This window comes from Glycine max, chromosome 17 (assembly GCF_000004515.6).
Source record: "Glycine max cultivar Williams 82 chromosome 17, Glycine_max_v4.0, whole genome shotgun sequence".
In the NCBI taxonomy this organism is placed as follows: Eukaryota; Viridiplantae; Streptophyta; class Magnoliopsida; order Fabales; family Fabaceae; genus Glycine; species Glycine max.
In genome coordinates, this window is record NC_038253.2 from 543,440 (window position 1) to 562,697 (window position 19,258).

The 19,258-nt window shown below is 34.0% G+C and overlaps 3 protein-coding genes across 4 annotated transcripts; 2 read left to right on the forward strand and 1 right to left on the reverse strand.

Annotated features, from left to right (window-relative positions):
* The first annotated feature begins 2,730 nt into the window (after positions 1-2,730).
* LOC100527138 (uncharacterized) lies at positions 2,731-4,942 on the forward strand. Its single transcript, NM_001248532.1, is given in 2 exon segments — positions 2,731-3,005; positions 4,475-4,942. Coding segments are annotated over 2 exon segments (531 nt in total). The 5' UTR covers positions 2,731-2,776; the 3' UTR covers positions 4,777-4,942.
* A 3,076-nt stretch (positions 4,943-8,018) lies between these two features.
* LOC100805688 (SNF1-related protein kinase regulatory subunit beta-2) lies at positions 8,019-10,609 on the forward strand. Of its 2 annotated transcripts, none has more exons than XM_003549206.5 (4): positions 8,019-8,445; positions 8,677-8,855; positions 8,931-9,093; positions 10,072-10,609. In XM_003549206.5, exons 1-4 carry the CDS (start codon positions 8,311-8,313, stop codon positions 10,402-10,404), a joined length of 810 nt encoding a protein of 269 aa, XP_003549254.1. In that variant the 5' UTR covers positions 8,019-8,310; the 3' UTR covers positions 10,405-10,609. The 2 variants fall into 2 exon arrangements, with proteins under 2 accessions (XP_003549254.1, XP_006600288.1); XM_006600225.4 differs by having other exon boundaries at positions 8,088-8,445; positions 9,003-9,093.
* Positions 10,610-12,828: 2,219 nt separating this feature from the next.
* LOC100781635 (oligopeptide transporter 3) lies at positions 12,829-17,119 on the reverse strand. Its single transcript, XM_003549226.5, has 6 exons — positions 16,485-17,119; positions 15,828-15,925; positions 14,374-14,943; positions 13,935-14,190; positions 13,660-13,842; positions 12,829-13,567 (listed from the first exon to the last, which is right to left on the reverse strand). The coding sequence occupies exons 1-6, from the start codon at positions 16,983-16,985 to the stop codon at positions 12,950-12,952; spliced, it is 2,226 nt and encodes a 741-aa protein (XP_003549274.1). The 5' UTR covers positions 16,986-17,119; the 3' UTR covers positions 12,829-12,949.
* Positions 17,120-19,258: the final 2,139 nt, after the last annotated feature.

Below are 19,258 nucleotides of genomic sequence, written 5' to 3' on the forward strand. Positions count from 1 at the left end.
CCCACATCAAGCAGCAAAAGCAACGCTTCCTTTTTTTTCCATAATTTAGTTGTGACAATAAAAAACAAATAAAAATTTATGCATTTAGAAGTAATAAAAATTAGAATAATAAAAAGAAAGGTGATAACAAATAAGCAAATAAGCAATTATTTTCTCAAAATCAGTTTTTTAATCTTGACATTTGGTGGTGGGCGTAGGTGGCTTTCATCTTGTTTCCCCAAAGGTTTGCTGCCAAGTGGGTTTGCTATTAAATATTTCCAGGTTATGTTCTACTCTTGGATGGAATGCCTATTCGAAAATGTGTGCCGTGGAGGATTTGCCACGTTCAGAAAATCAAAGCTTCTATTTTTATTGTATAATATATATAAGCAGCAAGTGCATGCTACAGGAAGATAGTTTTGAGGCACAAAAAAGTTGTACTCTGATATCATTTTAGTTCGGGCACATTCTAAATGGGGTTTCCCGGAAAAAGTGTAAATTTGAAGTATAATTCTAAACCCAGATAACTAAAGTTGAGAAATGCAAAAGGATATCAAGAAATGAAGTAAAAATTGTACCTTGTTTCGAGCCATAGGTGAAAAAGGAAGAGAGAGCGAGATCACGCTGGCTGAAGGAGGTGATTTTTATGTTATATGTATGCCGTTTGTTCATTTTATGATCTTTCGGTCTTCCCGCTTCAATAGAGAAACTATTCCCCTGCTCCTGGACTATCACATCTTCTGTGGTCCAATCCAATAATTCCTTGACACAGAAATTTTGACAGCTGTTAAACCAATGCAAACTGCTCCCAACGGAGTCTAAACGGCGTTAATAAAAAGAGTAACTCTTGCTGTACCAAATTGAAGCTTGAAGGATGAGGTTCCACCAATCCTATTGAAGGGTGAGCTTAAACACCCAAAGGTTTCACCAATCCAGAATTTTGTGTTCTAGTTACAAGAAAAATTGTTCCATAGAAATTCTTCAATAGAATAGGATTTGTTATAAGGAGTAAGGACTTATTTAAAAAATAATTATTTTAAAATGAAATAACTTTTAATGGACTTAATTGTGTTTTCCGAGGGAAATATCTCATCCACCATTTATATTAACTACTATTTGAATTTGAGGTAATACTACCTTTCATGTTGGTATACGACATTACTAGTTGAAGTCTTCAAATTTTAAGGAAACGAATGTTAGTATCATAGCTTTAAAAATTGATACGATGATCGATCCTATTAGGATAGTGATTTACTAGATCAATGATTAAATTAATGGAAATAAATATGAAAATTTTATACCTATATTAAAAAAATCCTAAAAAAAACACTACTTATAAACATAATCACAATATCAAGAACCTAAAATAATGAAACATAGAAATTTTTTAAACACAACAAATTGAATAAGTAATATAAAAAAACAAAAACAAATCAACAACCACATTACAACAATAAAGTAATGTCTTTTTGAGTAATTTGAGTCAATAACTAGTTCAATCACAAATCTAATTAGATTACATCGGCTTATATTGAATTGATCATATGATCAATCTAATGATCAATATAATCTGTTTAATTCACTGATTTATGATAAATCGATAATATCTGTCAAAATATTAAAATTATGATCAACATTTGAGTTTTACCAACTTAACGTCTTCAATTCACAAGGTGAATTAGATTGGTAAAGTTGTATATCATGCTATTTATTAGTATTTCGCCAAAGGAGGTGTTGGATGACTTTTGTCACAATTGGGAAGGTCAATATTTATTGATGTGGTTAAAATAAATAATTTCACCAGCCACTCTAATTTTTAATTTCCTTTGGGCGGGGGGAAGATGGGGTTGGGGACTGACTACGTTGAAGTAGCTAGACAAAAATTGTGAATTGCTACGATATGAAGAGATAATATAGTTGGGACAGGCTTGAAAAAATACATCAAATATATAAACACAGAGGCTCAAAGTTATGCCACCAAGATTATGTTATAAGCGTGTCCTTGCTTAAAGCTTTTGTCTGCTCTTAAACTAATTTTATTAATGAAGACTTGAATATATATACGTAGCGATTAAAGTAGGCCACCAACCTAATACTTTAACTTCCCTTTCTAACTTCCAACTTCTTCTTTCTCTCGTTGCATTCCTTTTGTCCAATCCATGCTTCCCATCTTAATATCAAGCATTGAGGAATTTCATTACCTATTTCTATCAGTGCAGAAGATATATGTATATATGCAGCGTTATGCTCGATGAAAGTGGAAATGATTGAAAAAAATTGACAAGAACTATTGAGGCAACAATAAAGTCTTTATTACAGTACCATTTATCTTTCTTCCGTTTATTTAATTAATTTTAACTCTAACTAATAATATAATTAATATTTGTTGTTGATAAATTTGGTTTAATTTGTTGATAATTAATTTTCATAAAAAAATGTAGTTCTCTTTTAATTATACAAAAATTTCATTTTATGACATTTCTTAAAAAAATAAAGTCTCCGGTTCTACTTGAACTAATCTAATGTTAGTTACCACACGAAAATTTGTTACTTGACGTCCGGATATATAAATTTGATTGATTAATGAATGGGGGCTAGATAGGTTAGCTAAACATTCAAAGTCAAACCTATAAGGGCAAAACTGTAATTTGGTAAATTTGAGAGGGCAATGGTAGAATGGATTGGGCTATATAAATGCAAAGGAAGTAGCAGTTATTATATTGTGTTGTCGTGTGTCTAGAGGGGGGGTTCAACATATCTTACGTAAAGCCAAAAAGTTGATATAAACAAATTAAAGATGATGAACTACTTTTGCGGCTGCCACGGCCTTGTGATCATCTTGGTGCTAATTGCATCTCCGGCAGAAGGAGAGGACAACCACCCTTTGTTGGAGTTATTATCAAGTAGAGATGAAGTGGTGCAAATTGCTGGCTATGGAGAGGAGAAGCTTTCCACAGTCCTCATTACAGGCTCAGTTACTTGTGAGGCACCACACCGACCTCAACCTCATGCATGGCCAATACAAGGTATATATCTGGATTTCTAAACTAATACCTCTTTCTAGCTCCTTCTAATTAATTAAGGATCAAGTTTAGTAATGCAACCTACATGCCTTATAAATAATTATATAAATAAGGTTGTAGCAAAATAGACCAGTTTAATTAATTAGAGGGCATATACAGTTTCTGATTCTCCATATTAACTTCATTAAGTAGCTTGTTAATTGCTAATTATGAACTTAGTATATCAAACTAAGAATGAATATAAATTAGAAATTAAGTTGGCTGGGTTAAGAGATTCTTGCACCCCGGCCACCCCCCGAAGAAAACATCGTTGCCTAAAAAACTGAAGATATGCGGTAGTTGGTGTTCCTTGTTTGGTGGCAAGCAAAAGCTTGTTTGGTAAAATTTCTTCTTCTAAAAACAATACAAGCTAAGCTAGGTTTGATTCTAATTCACTAAATCGCATTGGACATATTATTGATCAGCTGTCTGTGTTTGATTGTAACATAAATGAAAAAATAAATTAATTGATGCCACAGATAAAATACCATGACAATGATTCCCAACCTTAATTTCTGTCAAATGGTGGGGGAAGGAAAATTCTTTTTTACCTCACGTTATATAATAATAATGGTACGTCAAGGGAAAATAAGTTGTGGTTTATGGAAATTAATATATATATATATATATATATATATATATATATAAATTAATTAATAAGCACTATTTTTATGTTATGATGATAATAATTTAATCATTATTTTCTTATTTTGTGAGAATGTTGTGGTTTTTTATTTACTTATTTATGTCAATTTTTTTTTCATTAGTGATGTGGAGATCATAAACATGCGAGTTAACCAATCATATTTTCTTACTAAAGATTAATTTGCAGAATGTAGAAGCTCATATCTTCAAAATCAATCCTTGAAATAAAGAGACATTAATATATCAGAAAATAGTACTACACACGCTCCCTTAAATAAGTTCAGTTAATTGAGTTAGTAAAGATGAATATTAATTACGAGTACTGCGCGTTTGATCTTTGCAAAATATTCCAATCATTTTTCATTCCCTAGCTTTCTCACACCTTCTTTTCTTATAATTAAAGTCTATTATACTAATCTATTATTATTATTATTATTACTAATAATAATAATAATTTATGTACGTACAAACCAGCACTTGATTTCCAAGAAAAAGAAAATAAGTAAACACCGCCAACTAGCTTTTGAGACATTTTATTTGTTAATATCACGGACAAAAACACACTGTTGTTTTTTTTTACAGCAATAACACATTGTTAATAACATATGATATGGATAAACATACCTAATAAAAGAGTTTCAAAATAAGTTATTGTAAGACAACCGTATGACATTTAAGCTGACAAGGTTAAGTCCCCTACAAGTTTTCTGTACACTACGATTCTACGAATCATATGATGCGTTATATATGCATTGAATACACGAAATTTCATTTATGATTTGATGCAGGAGCTTCTGTTGGTGTGAACTGCAAGAGCCATGGCAGGAATAATAAGTGGAATAAGGGGAAGTCAATGGTAGCAACAGGTGTAACAGATGAATTTGGAGACTTTATGATCGACCTCCCTTCCCACCTTCATGCTATTCCTAACTTGGAAAAGGTGTGCATAGTGAAAATTCATCGGATTCCTAAGGCATCACTTTGTCGGCCAGCTCATGTGATCAAGAAACACAAGGGACTTACACTCTCTTCCTTTGGGAATGGCATCCGCACCTACAATGCAGGAAACATAAGGATCCAACATATATGATTAATTAAGACCATGCATGGCTCATTTCTATGGCGCTTATAGTCACAGTATTGGGTTGCATGGGTACATACACTGTACACGTACATTACTGCATAGTATTTTCTATACATATATACATCACTTAATTTGTAAAGCATACGCGGCTCAAATTTGAGACTTGCGTGAGTTGTTACGTACATTGTTGTGTGAAGACCACTATTATTTGGTCACATATATAATATGAATATTTGTTGAAAGAATTTATCTGAATTGTTCCTTAATTAATATTTTTCAAAACCAGTTATTTCAACTTGCAATATCCATCACGGAAACCTTGAGAATTTTTGTCTACTCTACCAAGAATCACCTTAATGTAGAGTAGCTCAACTAACATTCATATTTGCAAGTTATCAGACTTAGGAGAGACCCGCATAGCTCAACCATAAAAAAATTGTATGCACCAACCTAAGAATTACAGTAATTATTGAGAAGTCAGCGTTGGCTCATACTGGTGGCTCCAAAGACTATGAAAATTTATCCGTTGAACCTAAATAAAAAATAAATATAAATTCAATGACCCTATTAATTGAAAATTGCTAAATAGTTGAAAGACCTCCAGATGAATTTAACATATTGTAAATTCAAGCTACAGTCTTGGTTATGATCAGTAAAGATTGTAGCTCAATAAATGACCATACATAATTGATCGAGGATCAAAATGTCTATACTAATTTAACTTATCTCTTGTCAAGCAAGATATCACGAGTCACTATTTAGAACCTATATTGTAATTTTGTCTTCTAGAAATTTAGTCAAAATCCTGGTGATTGTTCCTTGCCATTAGGATCAAGGAAATCAGGAATAGGAATTTTTCAAGAAATGTCACATCCTTTTCTATTTTAGTGGATATTCATGCGTAATCGCCTACGACTTTTAGGTCTGACCATCTTACGGAGGCCAAGGGACCAACGACTGAGGTCTGGCCCATGACTGACCGAGGTAACGGCCCACCAAGCTCAGTCAGGATCTCGCCACTGATCTTAATTTAATGTAATGGCCGATGAACCTTAATGCATTTCTGGAGGGAAGGTTTCAAAAGGCCATGAAGAAATCTAGTTAAGGCACCATTGGCACCACCCTTGAATCTAGAATGTGATGTAATGCTATGTTGGCATAGTGAGTAGGAATTACTTTAACAAGAACAAGAACAAAACCGGGAATCCAAAACTAACGTCTCAGAAGTCAGAACCAATTGGCACGTAATACGGTATTGGCCAAAACTCAAAGAATGAAATGGGCACTCACGGAGTGACTGAGATTGGTTCACCGACAAGTGGGATTGGTCGGCTACGTGTTCGATGTCTTGCCTCAGAGATTCCCATGCTTCATAGTTCTTCCACGTGGAAAGTTGAAAAACCCTTTCTCGTGGGATGAAAAAAAAGGAAGGTTATGGTTCTGCATATAGCCCGATGTAGCATTTAATCATCATGCCAAGGACCCAGAGGACTGGCCCGTAGTTAGTGGATCCAGCATGGCCCCTCTATCAATCTTGTCTTGGGTAACAAAGTCAATAGGGAATCGTTGTGTCACTCAAAGACTGCATTGATGAATCAGTCGTGGATACCTTTATGCTTCCAAGTTCCTGTTTCTTTCTTTTTTGGAGCCGAACTATTCTATTCCTTATTTGATGGGAATTCATCTAATAACTACCTATTGTCTATTTCGAAAATGAGTTGAGCATACCAACTTTAAACATTTCCTCCTCAGGGATAAACTAAAGTGTGTTGTTTTAGCCTTATCATTCACATGATGCATGTATCTATAATTTTATTGTCATATTTTTTATTTGATACATAAGAGGAGTAATTTAATTGCGTGAAACTAATTTCAACATCAACGAAAGAAACTAACACATCATCCAAATTATTTGTCAAGCATCTCACAAATCAGATTTTTATACGTGCGTGTGATTCGTTAAAAAAATAAACGATTTATGGATGTATTTGATTTGCTTAAAAAAAGTATGGTATAATGCAAAAATATTTATCTAATGTTTCATTTAAAAAATAATTAAAGAATAATCTAAAATAAAAAATGATGAATTGTATAAATATTCAGGAACTTGTAACTCACTAAACAATAGTATAACTTTTTGTTCACCAAAATAAAAATACAATATTATTCATATTTTTTGGTTTTTCATTATCCCACACTTTTTTTTTTATATGTGTCTCCTTCTCTTAACCTTCTCTCCAAATATCGTACCTTGACCACAGGCGAGGGCCACCTTGGCTTGTGGGTCCCCGTCAATTTCTTTGAGTTTCATTCTTGTGAACATACTCCTCCGGCAGGATTCTTAACGCATTAGTTACAGCATTGCACGGGTCGATACACATAGTGTATAGTATCCATCGTTTACGACTAGGACTACTGGGGTATCTAATCCCATTTGCTCCCCTAGCTTTCGTCTTTCAGTGTTAATGTCAACCCAGCAAAGTGTTTTCGTCGTTGGTGTTCTTTTCGATCTCTACGCATTTCACCGCTTCAGAGGAAATTTCCTCTGCCCCTATCGTACTCCAGCTTGGTAGTTTCCACCGCCTGCCCAGGGTTGAGCCCTGGGATTTGACGACAAACTTAAAAAGCCACCTACAAACGCTTTACGCCCAATCATTCCAGATAATGCTTGCATCCTCTATTGTCGGTGTGGGCACCTTGGTCATTATTTCTCTTTTTGATTGTTAATTTATTCAAGTGCTGATGTTTCCTTTTTGCTCATTATTTTTGTTCTTTTCATTGTTAATTTATTCAAATGTTCTCATCATTGTCTTTTTTTTTTCTCGCTATGTTTTTTTCTTTTAACCAACTTCAACAAGGTCACGTTGCGCCGCCATACCGTCACCATCATCATCGTGATCCTATGACAACCTCCCGTCGCTAGACCCTACACATGTGACAACAAGGCCTACTCAACAATGATTTGACTTGTTATGTCAAACACTTATGAGTGACATGATCGACAAGTTACTTATAGATAAATTGAAATTAATTCATATTGAAATTAAAAAGTCTCTCATGTTAGAACATTGAAGAGCTGAATTTAATTAATGCATAAATTATCGTTTATAAAAAAACTATTTCATCTAATCTTATTTATAAGTGTTCATGAAAAAGTTTTAAATAATCAATAATTTTTCTTATTATTTCTTTTTTTTTTCCGGTCAGCAAAACTAATAAAATGGTAATATTTTACAGTTGTTCAAAATATGTTAGAATTGTTTTTTAATTTTAAGGATATTCAAGAATTTTGACGACATTAAATGAGTACGAATAACGTATGTATGTATGCATCTGAATGGAAGAAAAGAGGCGAGGCGGTGGTGATGGTGTTGTGTGGCTCAATGCTCACCCCTCCAAATCCAAAGTCGTCGGAGAATATTCTTATTAGTATTAATTAATTAATAATAATGAGACGAGTGCTTGGCTTCTTATTCTTGTTCTGTAAGTTTGCAACTTTTTTCCTTTCATTCATTATTCTTCTCTTGCCTTGAGTTGAGGATGGGCAATGTGAACGTGACTCCTGAAGAAGAAGAAGTTTCTGCAAGTGCAAGGGCAACCGATGAGAACGCCATGCCTCAGTCTCCTCCCACCTCTCCTACGGCTATCCATTTCCCCCTCATATTCGCTCCTCAGGTATGGTATCTATTTCATTCAATGTTGCACCGCCCTCACACACCGCACACTACCTATTTGATGCAAATCCCCATCCCCCTCATATTTGTTTTCCGAGTAATTTAGATGTGTTGTTTGGTCTCTGGTTTGTTCACTTGATTATATATTATTGGATGTGGCCCTTTTGCTACCTTTTCTCTCGTGGACTCTCTGTTTTCATCAATTGGCAAGAATTCCCTTTCCCTTGTATAGGTTCCGGTGGTTCCGCTACAAAGACCTGATGAGATGCATGTTCCAAGTTGTTCCTGGATGGAGACAACTTCAGGGTATGAAGATGTGTACCGCGAAGTAGGAATTCCAACAGTGATTACTTGGAGTTATGATGGAAAGGAAGTAGCTGTGGAGGGATCGTGGGATAATTGGAAAACAAGGTTTGGATACCTTAGCATTTATCTTCACTGACTGCTTTGTGTGTTTCTTAGATTCTTATATTCCTTGTTCATCAGAATGCCCCTGGAGAGATCAGGGAAGGACTTTGCAATAATGAAGGTTCTGCCATCTGGTGTTTACCTGTACAGATTTATTGTGGATGGACGGATGAGGTACACTCCAGACTCGCCTTGGGCCCAAGATGATGCTGGGGATGCTTACAACATCTTGGACTTACAGGTATTTCTTTTATATATTGACCTATTTTGAACACAAAATAAATAAATAAATCAATATATGATGGTCAATTCATATTAATATGATGAAGTTTTTTTGTCTTTGGGAAAAGAATTATGCTTATGTTAAGGATCATTAACTTAACATGGCAAGATTTGTGCAAAAAATATGAATCCAGTGTGATTAAATTGTGAAGGGAAAGCCTTAATATTTTTCAGAAACTTGGCATTGAATGCACTTTTCTCTCCTTTTAGAAGAGTACAAACATTTGTTCATTTTCACATTTTTTTTTGCCCTGCGGTTGAGCATTCTCCCTGGACTGCTGGATGTCTTTTATTTTCTTCCTTTTCATACTCCTTGACTGCATGTCCCTTATCTTCATGCAAGAATTTTGTTTCAGATGCATTTGATCTCAAACTCATTTCAGGAACATACTTTTTCAATGTGTCCCAATATATACTACCGATGCCTTGTCATAACTGTAGTCCCATATGAATATTTTCCATTCATTTTGACTTGTGAAGGGAAGTCAACTGGGGTGATGAGATGATAACTCGTGTTTTGTTATTTCTTTTGGAGGCTAACAGTGTGGGAAAGCCTCCTTATTGTGACCACTCTTAGCCCCCACCTTAATTGCGGTCTACTTCTAGCCTCTTCTTGGTACTTTTTCTTCACTTGGTAGCTGGGTAACTGTGGAAGTCTTTTTTAATTATCGGATAGCTACCTTTAATCTGCATGAATCTGTTTTTGCAATAGTTGTAGAATAGTTTTCCATATTGTTATTTGAATTATTTCATTTTTATATAGCAACTTATTTTTCAAATAGAATCTCATGACATTGAAGTAACACGTAAATGGTAGCCTTTAATGAATCTTGTAGAATATCCTCTATGATTAAAATTAAGTGCCTGCATTATTTTACTGCTGAAAGCCATTGATGTCTACATTGAGGGTAACTATTTTAATCTAATATATATGTAGGATTATGTTCCTGAAGACATTGGAAGCATTTCTAGTTTTGAGCCTCCTCAATCACCAGACTCGAGTTATGATAACTTATATCTTAGTTCTGAAGATTATGCTAAGGAGCCACCTTTAGTTCCTCCACTCTTGCAAATGACACTGCTAAATGTGCCTGCAACAAATATGAAAATCCAACCTCCTATGTCAAGACCTCGACATGGAGTGCTGAATCATCTTTACGCACAGAAAGGAAAGAGCAGTCCTTCAGTGGTTGGCCTTGGTACAACTCATCGGTTTCTAGCCAAATATGTCACTGTTGTGCTGTACAAGTCGTTGCAAGGTAAACCATAAACGTAAATGACAAGGAGCACAGTTTTAACGCCTTCTATTAGTTTGTTTATAGAGCGTCACGTAGTATAGTTATAGGAGAGAAATGAGAAGCTACATAAGTATCATTACAAGTAAGTCAAGATTGTATTATATATAATGCATTGCTTGATGGACAATCATCTGACAATTCAGTTCCAATTCTTACATAGTTGGTGATGCTTTTCAATAGGAATTTTGGTTGGGTGATTCAAAGGATAAAAATAATTTATAACAGTTTTTAATCACATATAGTTGGAAGAGCAATTTGTTGGATAGGATAACCTCCACATATGCATTTTCTGTTTTAGCATTTTTTTTCCGTTCCCTTTTTTATTTTCTAATTTTCTGCGTACCCTGATGGTTGGGTTTGGTGCTCTATTTTAAATATATTGGCCACGAAGTTTAACACGTGCATATTCATGTTCGCCTATATTTTCATATAAAAGCTTAAATATAAATATAACATGATGCTCGCTGCTTAATTTTCAATCTGATAATTACTGGGAGGGTGTTTTGGAATTTGTTTGTCGATGCTTTTCGTAATTTTGGAAAATGAAAATTGATACTGGAAATTCTAAAATTTGAATGAAACCCGTGGAAACTTCTAATGTAATTTCCATATATGGATCCCTTCCTTTTCTAGAGAGAGATGGATGCACAAATTTTCTGCTATTTAAAAATCCAGTGTAACTCGTCTCTTGTGTCTCTCTCTCTCTCTCTTATAAATCTGTTTAATTGTTAAGAATCCACATCTATAGTGTCCTCATTTGCTTACCTTATGCAGTGTTGAATGCAAGTTATTCCAATGCTCAGGTTTTTCTGTTTAAGGAATTGCGATATTTTTTATTTTTTTTAGAATAAGGAATTGGGGTTTTATTGAGGACTGACAAAGTGGAATATTAATGGTCAACGAGATCTTCAGTAGAATTATAGCCCTTTAAGTTTTGCGTTTGATGGAGTACTAAGGAGTTTTCTTCTGATGAAAAAATTTGGGCTTTTACTTCTTTATTATTATTATTTTTTTGGCCAAGCAAGCTTTTGCTTATAGTACGGTGTAATTAAGCTTCATATTTCTTACCTTGGTAACTTCAATACTTCAATATTCATTTTCTAAAATGATGCAAGTTTAGAGAAGGATCTTACCTACTGCTGCAGCATGACGAGCGCAAATCTATTGCAGTAGACTATAGCAGTATTTGAAACGGTAAAACTTTTATTGGTCAATTTTAGCTTTAAATCATATACTTGATCAGACTAAATTCATTTTCTATAATATTCATAGATGTATCATTTCATTTATTTTATGTTCTTTAAACGTGGATCAAAATCCATTTTCTTAAACTTTTAAAAGCAATCTATATCTATGAATATTATAGAGAATGAATCTAGTGTCATTAGCTGTATGATTTAAGGCTAAGATCGCTCAATAAAGGTTTTAATGCTTCAAATACTGTTCTAATATACTGTAGAAGATCTGTATTCCAATATAACAGTAGCACGTACGAATTCCAAGAACGGCTTATTAGAAAAATGCTATTAACATATTATTATTATAAAAAAATTTAATAGAAATCATAATTTTTTGAGTTTTACTTCATATTGATTTGTTGAATTTCACTTATATTTGATGGTTTTTGATAAATTTTCATTAGTATATGAGAATGTTAAAAGAACGTGTTGGAAAGAGTATTAAAAATGTTATGATAATACTCCTCCAAATATTACATATCTATATGCTCTTTATCTTATTACCTAGGTCTCGTTGTGTGAAACCTGGTAAAGGGTTGATTTTGTGGTGGGGATGGGAGAAAGGAAGAAAACAAAGCTAGCAATTATGTGTTCTTATTCAATGGAGTGAGTTACAACACCGGCACGCCATCTTATTTGATATTACAAGCATCTTATTCCCTTTGGAATTGGATTCAAAGGCCATAAAATTGCAATTCCGTGTCTAAAACAGTTTCTAATAAAGATCATGGAGATATCGAAAGAAGAGTGCAAAAAAACGAAAACCATCCACAAAGACAAGCAAGCATTTAGTGATTTACAGAATTGCTGAACAATTAATTTAAAGCAATTATCATTATGGTTGTTCTCTATTTGAATACTGGACAGCCATCAATCTCAATTTCTTTCATTTAGTTAAAATTATCAATATTTTGTATTTATAAATTATTAGAAATTAAAAATATTTTTTAAATAATATTTCAAAATTAGATTGTGTTTATTTTATGTAAAGTTTAATATTAAAATTTCATCAATTTAAAATATAAAATTAAAATTTTACATATGAAAGAAATTAAATTATCCTATCTAAACAAAAAATTTAAAATAAAAAAATTTGAATTGATTTATCCAAACAAAGTATTTAAATAATAAAGTAAATTAAAATCAAAGCAATTCAAATTATAGACATTTCAAATTCCTTGAAATTTTGAGATTTATGATCCAAACACAAAAGGTTACAGAATTGCTGAGCAATTGGTTATTCCTTTCACCCTATAGCTATTATCATTATGGCTGTTCTCTATTTGAATACTGGACAGCCATCAACCTCAATTCCTGGTGCAGTTGGGCAAGTGGCCAATGGGCAATGGTCCAATTCACTTCCCCACCATTTGAGATTATGGCCAGCATTTTGCAGGGCAAAGAATATCAGAACACCCATAAAAGCTGTGCCTGCATCCAGTGCTGCAGATAGTACATAATTGTACTTCTGCCACCAGCGTTTGTTGTAGCGGAACACGAAGTAATTGAAGATCATTCCAGTCACTAGCCAGCTTGCAATATTGGCAGGAGTTGCTGGCGGCATTCCAGCAAAGCCATAGGTTATAACTGGTATGTTGATCAGTGGTATCCATTTCTTCTCAGGGAAGATTTTGCTCAACACCCAAATAGGAACTGGAAGCACTGCTCCAATCAGGAATAACCACACAAGGTTCCTGTACAGCCCACCAGGTCCAAATAGCCTCTTTGGTCCAATCAGACCCCATATAACTGATGCATCAAATGTCACTCTGTACTTAGGGCATGTCCAAGGACTGTCATGGTGCACTTTATCATCCATGCAGATGTCCTTAATGCTATCCAACATCCACCAAGCCACTGCCAGGTTCACTACACCAGCAACTAGAGTTCCCACCAGCTGTTTGGAAATTACAAACAAAATCAAATTAGTAATGACAATTTTTTTATAAAATAAGGACTTAGATTAGGAGATTTGAAGCTGCAAAATACCTGAGCGGTGTACATGCACCGTGGAGGAATTTTCATGTAGTGGCCAAGTTTGAGATCTGACAAGAAAGAGAGAGCATGGACGGTGCTGATTCTCCCGTAAATCTTGAAGAGCAAGTTTGCAATTGGTTGTCCAGGAAGGACATACCCAATCATGAACTGTGCTATAATGTCATATCCAGGTTGCTGCAAGGTGACCACAAAAAAAAAAAAAAGTGTTAAAATGTTAAACCTCTATTGCTTCCCACTCTGCATCAAAATAATAGTGGAGATGGTACCTGGTTGGTAGTTGCTTGAATGACACCAATAGGAAGGGTTACAATAAAAGCCAAACCAAAAGCAAAGAGCATACCCCACCATGGCAGTTGCACATCCGTTTTCCACACAAAAGCCATTAGCAAGGATAGCGCCATGCTCCCAAACAATATACTGAGGAACCACCATTCTGGTACTTGCTTATAAGCTTTCATCAGTCTACCATGGATATCCAATTTTGCGTTACTCATTGCTGATCTACTCTGTCTCCAAATGTCTCTGTGGGAAAAGAAAACTATTTCAGTGTCAACCGAAAAAGATCCCATTTTACTAGACCAATTAATTTATAGGAAACTCTATACTATTTGACTGATTTAACTTGATGCACTTCATGTCTGCAAATGATTTCATGCAAGCATATAACAGATAAATTTATGTTAAAAACTTTGATAGTAACCTTACCTTCCATTAAAGAGTGCTACATGAGTGAGGGTTGCCGTAAATCTTGCAAAACCTGATCCAATAGATAATGCAAACAGAGGGCTAAGGTATAACTTGCTGTACTTGTTGTATGCATCAACATTAAGGACATACTCAGGGGTTAAGATCTTGGTGGTGTCATATTTATGTCCACTGGCCGTGAACAACTGGTTAGAAAATATAGGAAACTTGTGTGCATCAAAAGTGTTGAACTTCCAGTAACAGAGAGGTAGAATGATGTAGATGAACATGATAAATCCAATTCCCACATTAACAATGGAAGACCATGGTGAAACAAGGGGACTGCCATGATAAGCTGAAATCCCTGCCCAATCAAGTGTGAAGGCACCAATCCCAAGTCCGTGATAACCTGAGCCAATTTGCTGTGCAGTGATGCTATGTGGCCATGCCCAACATATCCATGAGAAGAATGTTAAGACCATGAAGAGATAGCCAGGGAGTGCATAATACAAGAAGCTTGCACCCATGGCAATGAGGAAAAACTGCATCCTCGTTAAACCTTTTGATTTCGGCTCCTTTTCATGGAGTGCCCTGTAGCATAGGGTTAATGATGTAATCAAAATAACATTAGGGGATATAATAGAAGAACCTTCAATTAATTAATTGGTTACTGCTGTTGCGTAAGCTCTTTTGGAGAAGATACTGATTATTTGCCTATATGTCAATTCTACAGTAGACAATGAATATTGACACCATATATTAATATACTATCTTCCACTTGACCTTTTCACTTTCAAGTTATGCTCTCTTGCAAAGAGAATATTACAACGCTCAAGATGCGCTTAGGTCGTGGCATATTTACATTTGTCAATTGGCATATGATGTTAAAATAAATGTCTTCTTGTTACAATTACAAGCTAGGAATTACTAGTCATTTAGTCAACGACAGACTTATTCGCTTTTATCTTTGTTGATTTAACTCCGCATAAATTCTTTTGCAGTAAGTGTAACAACCACCCTTATTAATGCAAGTAAAATTCCGCATCTTTTATGCCTTCATTTGGGTGAAGTGAACTTTTTAGTCAGACAAGATATATGTATATGCACAAATATAGTTCATTGGAAAGTTCCAATTGTTTAATTACCACCAGGTCTAACCAGGCACAAAGAAATATCACCACATAATTATGCAGAGATACTAAATTTAAATATAAGAATAAAATATTTTTATACTGACGTCTACTTATAAATGTCAACGAAGATAATAATATATAAAAATTAAACTCTATTACAATATTATCGAAGACAATGTAAAATAGTAAAATAGTTTTATACAGTAACAAATAACTATTTATTTATATAACTTTGTAAAACTATTTTATGTTTGTTTGTGAGTGCAGTACAGTTCTTCTCTATGCATAATTCAGTTTGAATTTAATAAAGCGTAATATTGAAGCAAAAGAGCGAGAATGAACCTAAAGAGCGACACTTGAGCAAGGTTTGCTGGCCACCACATTTCAACGGGATCAACCAGATACCTCCTCAGAATCCCAGCCCATCCATACCCCATCATCTGCAACTCAATAATTTTGAATGATAAGTTCTAGTAAACAGATTGTTCATCAGAATATATGCTCCGAAGAAAAAAAATATTATATTGCAAATTCAACTAATCTTCCAGCTTTTTTGTCTTTCAGAATAAATAAATTAAATATATGTAAGGATAACAAACAATAAAACATAATCCAGACGAAACGGGTTTTATTTTAATATTAAAAAAAGAAAGCATAGCATGAGAGAACCTTCAATCTTCGCAAATCTCAAAGCTAGGCTTCATTTTGATTTTTATATATACATGCAGAATTATTTATTTCCTAGCAACCCCATCTCCCAAAAATCTTTGTCCAAGCACAAATTAACTGTTTGGCAAGCGCTTTTCCTCAAGAAAAAATAATCATCTTTTAAAAAGTTCCGTTAAGAAATAAATAATAAATATAAACAAACAAACACTTTCTAAAAGCCTCACCTCGTATATTTTTTTAGTCATAAATACCAAAAAAAAAAAGTTAAAAAAATATTGCAAGGCCAAAAAGACAAGAAAGATGTAAAATTTGAAGCAGAGTAACCGAAACCTGAGTAGTTAAGACGATGAAGAGGGCACAGAGAAAGCTCAAACTCTGTTTATAGTAAGCCTTCATGACAGTAATGGCACCAATGGAGTAAGCATCGCCTCCTCCAAAGGAAACACCACAGTTAGCGAAGATGGTGATGATGACATGCTCCTTCATGTTGAAGGGTCCAGGGTTGAAGGTGAAGCGCGACCCGAGAAAGCCGTACTCTTTGGTGGGAAGAGTCGCGGCCATGAACCTTCCTATGGGAAGAACCGCGATTTGCATGAGAATGGCAGAGATGGTGAGTGGCTGAGTCCTGAAGGTGAAGAAAGTGTTGAGGAAGATCAGGAGCACACATGAGGCTATTCCCAGAAACCATGCTCGGAAAGTCATCACCGGAAGTGATGGGTCGTCGGTCTCCGGCACCACCAGAGCCACCTCCTCCACCGGACACCGCTCCGGTGGAGATTCCCCGTTCGCCGCCTTCTCGGCGTCCATGCTGCTGCTCTTCACAGTCGCCATTGAGGAATCTCTGTTGGGTGTGGAAAAGGATGGATAAGCTCGGAGAAAAAACAGAGTGCTCTGTTTCTGAGAGTGAGAGTTACTCTGTTTTTGTTTGTCTCTCCTGCTTCGTCGCTAACACATGGACAAAATGTCCCTCCGCGGTGCTTATAAAGGAATGAGGGATTTTCTGTGAAATCCCCAAAGTGTCCCTCATAAGGGAGAAGCTTTTTATGTAAATTTTAATTCAAAAAATGGAATAACCTATATTTTTAGTCTTTAGAAATGTATAATGTTCTTGCATTGGTCTCTAAAAAATTAAATAAGTCTTTAAATAAAGCATACCTTTTTTTTCATTCCAAATATTACTAAATTTATTATACATAATCATTTACAATTAAATGATAATATAAAACTATCGATATGTAATTTTTTTCTCTCATATTTTTAGGACAAAATAGTAGTTTGCTCCTAAAAATATGAAGTTAATAAAATGGTAACACTGTTTATACTGTTGAGTATTTTACGAATTGAGATTCTGGAATTGAACTTTCAGCAGAATTCCTTAAATGCAGTTTCTATATATATGCATGCGTTTCCCAACTATGCTTGACCGCTGCTGCTGTGTGCAGTCTGCAGACTTCCTTGGCAGACATTACGATAAACTATTTTATCCTCCTATTTTAGAAATACAGATTAAAACTAGCTCAAGAGACTAGGAATTTTTATTTATTTATTTTAGTTAAATGTAACAAAATCATAAATTAAATACTTGTGAGTTTAATTGTCATACCGCATAAAAAAATTACATTATTAATTAATACGAAATTAATTTTTAGATAATTTTTTACATACTATAAATGTTAATAAACTTACAATAAAAGTATGGATTTTTATAGACAATAATCGTGAATAACGTACGAATTTTGTCAATAAAAAATTAGATTTATTTAAGCATTATAAAAAAAATTCAAAAGTAAAAAGTGCTTCAAAATAAGAAATTGTTGCAATTAAATTTCTAATATTTCTCACACTGGATTAATTGCAGAAATAGTGCATATTAAATTTAATGCATTCATTAATTGCAGTAAAAAAAAATACATTTAATATTTTTCTAGTTAACTACAGGGGAGCAATGAATGCATTAATGTAGTGAAGATTTGATGCAGCGTGTGAATGACAGGTGCAGAGAAGAGTGTCACATGCTTACCTTCTAATCTCCGTCCTAAAGGAAGCTACCACGTTAGCTGAGTAGGGCCCACATGCCAACGTTGGCGCCAAATCAGACAACACTTCGAACTCCACGTTGGCACAATGCACCAAAGCTCGTGCTGGCCTCACGTTAAACGTTAGTGTTAGTGGGTTAAGTCCATGCTATTGTCCATTTATTTATTAAGAATGTTAAAGAACCCCCTAAGTCAAAACAATGGATATGATTTTGGTTTGGAACTTGAAATATATTATGATCAGCACCTACGTTTTACAGTTACAAATGTTTCAAAGATTTATTCCATTTATATACCGCGTCTTTTATTTTTTTGGGCTATTTTAGCTACTAAGGCATGTTTTAATAGTCTAAGGATAAGGATTTTGGAACTAAGTGAAGACTTTTGCCTATTTCCTCATTTCTATTAATTAAAAAAATTCACGGAGGAAAGTTTTCAAATCGTTAATTGTTTCTTTTTGCTTGAATTTGCTCGTAACAATTACAAGTGTATGGCGATGAAACATAAAGTTTATCATGTTCCAATCATTTGCGATATATGTGCCGTGCTCTCAAAACTCTTGATTTAGTCAAAAAGGTTACACTCCTAATTATTATAATAAAATAAATTTTATCTTGTGTTATGTAATTTCACGAGACATGTCTCTCTAAAAACAATTAAGTTTTTTTTAGTATGATTATTAGAAGTGTTTGTTATTTATTCAAACTCGATGAATTTAATAAACCAATCCCTTACTATTTTACTTAGTTTTTTCGTAAAAAAATATCTTTATTAATTCATATGGCTAGGTTTAAAATTAAATTGCTAAAATAATGATTCTCTCGCACTTATTAGCGTGGAGAAAAAATAATTAAAAAATAAAAAGATATAATATTTGGTGTCAACAAAAAATATATAAAAAAATTATGTATGATAAATATAAAAGAAGAGGTTGTGAAAAAATTAAATTTATTTAAAATCATGTGTTTAATAAGCATGTGTTTTTAGTGTATATTTTTTTTCTTACACTTTTAATCAATAAAAAATTATCTTTTGTACAACTTTTAAAATACTCTTTCTATTTTAAAA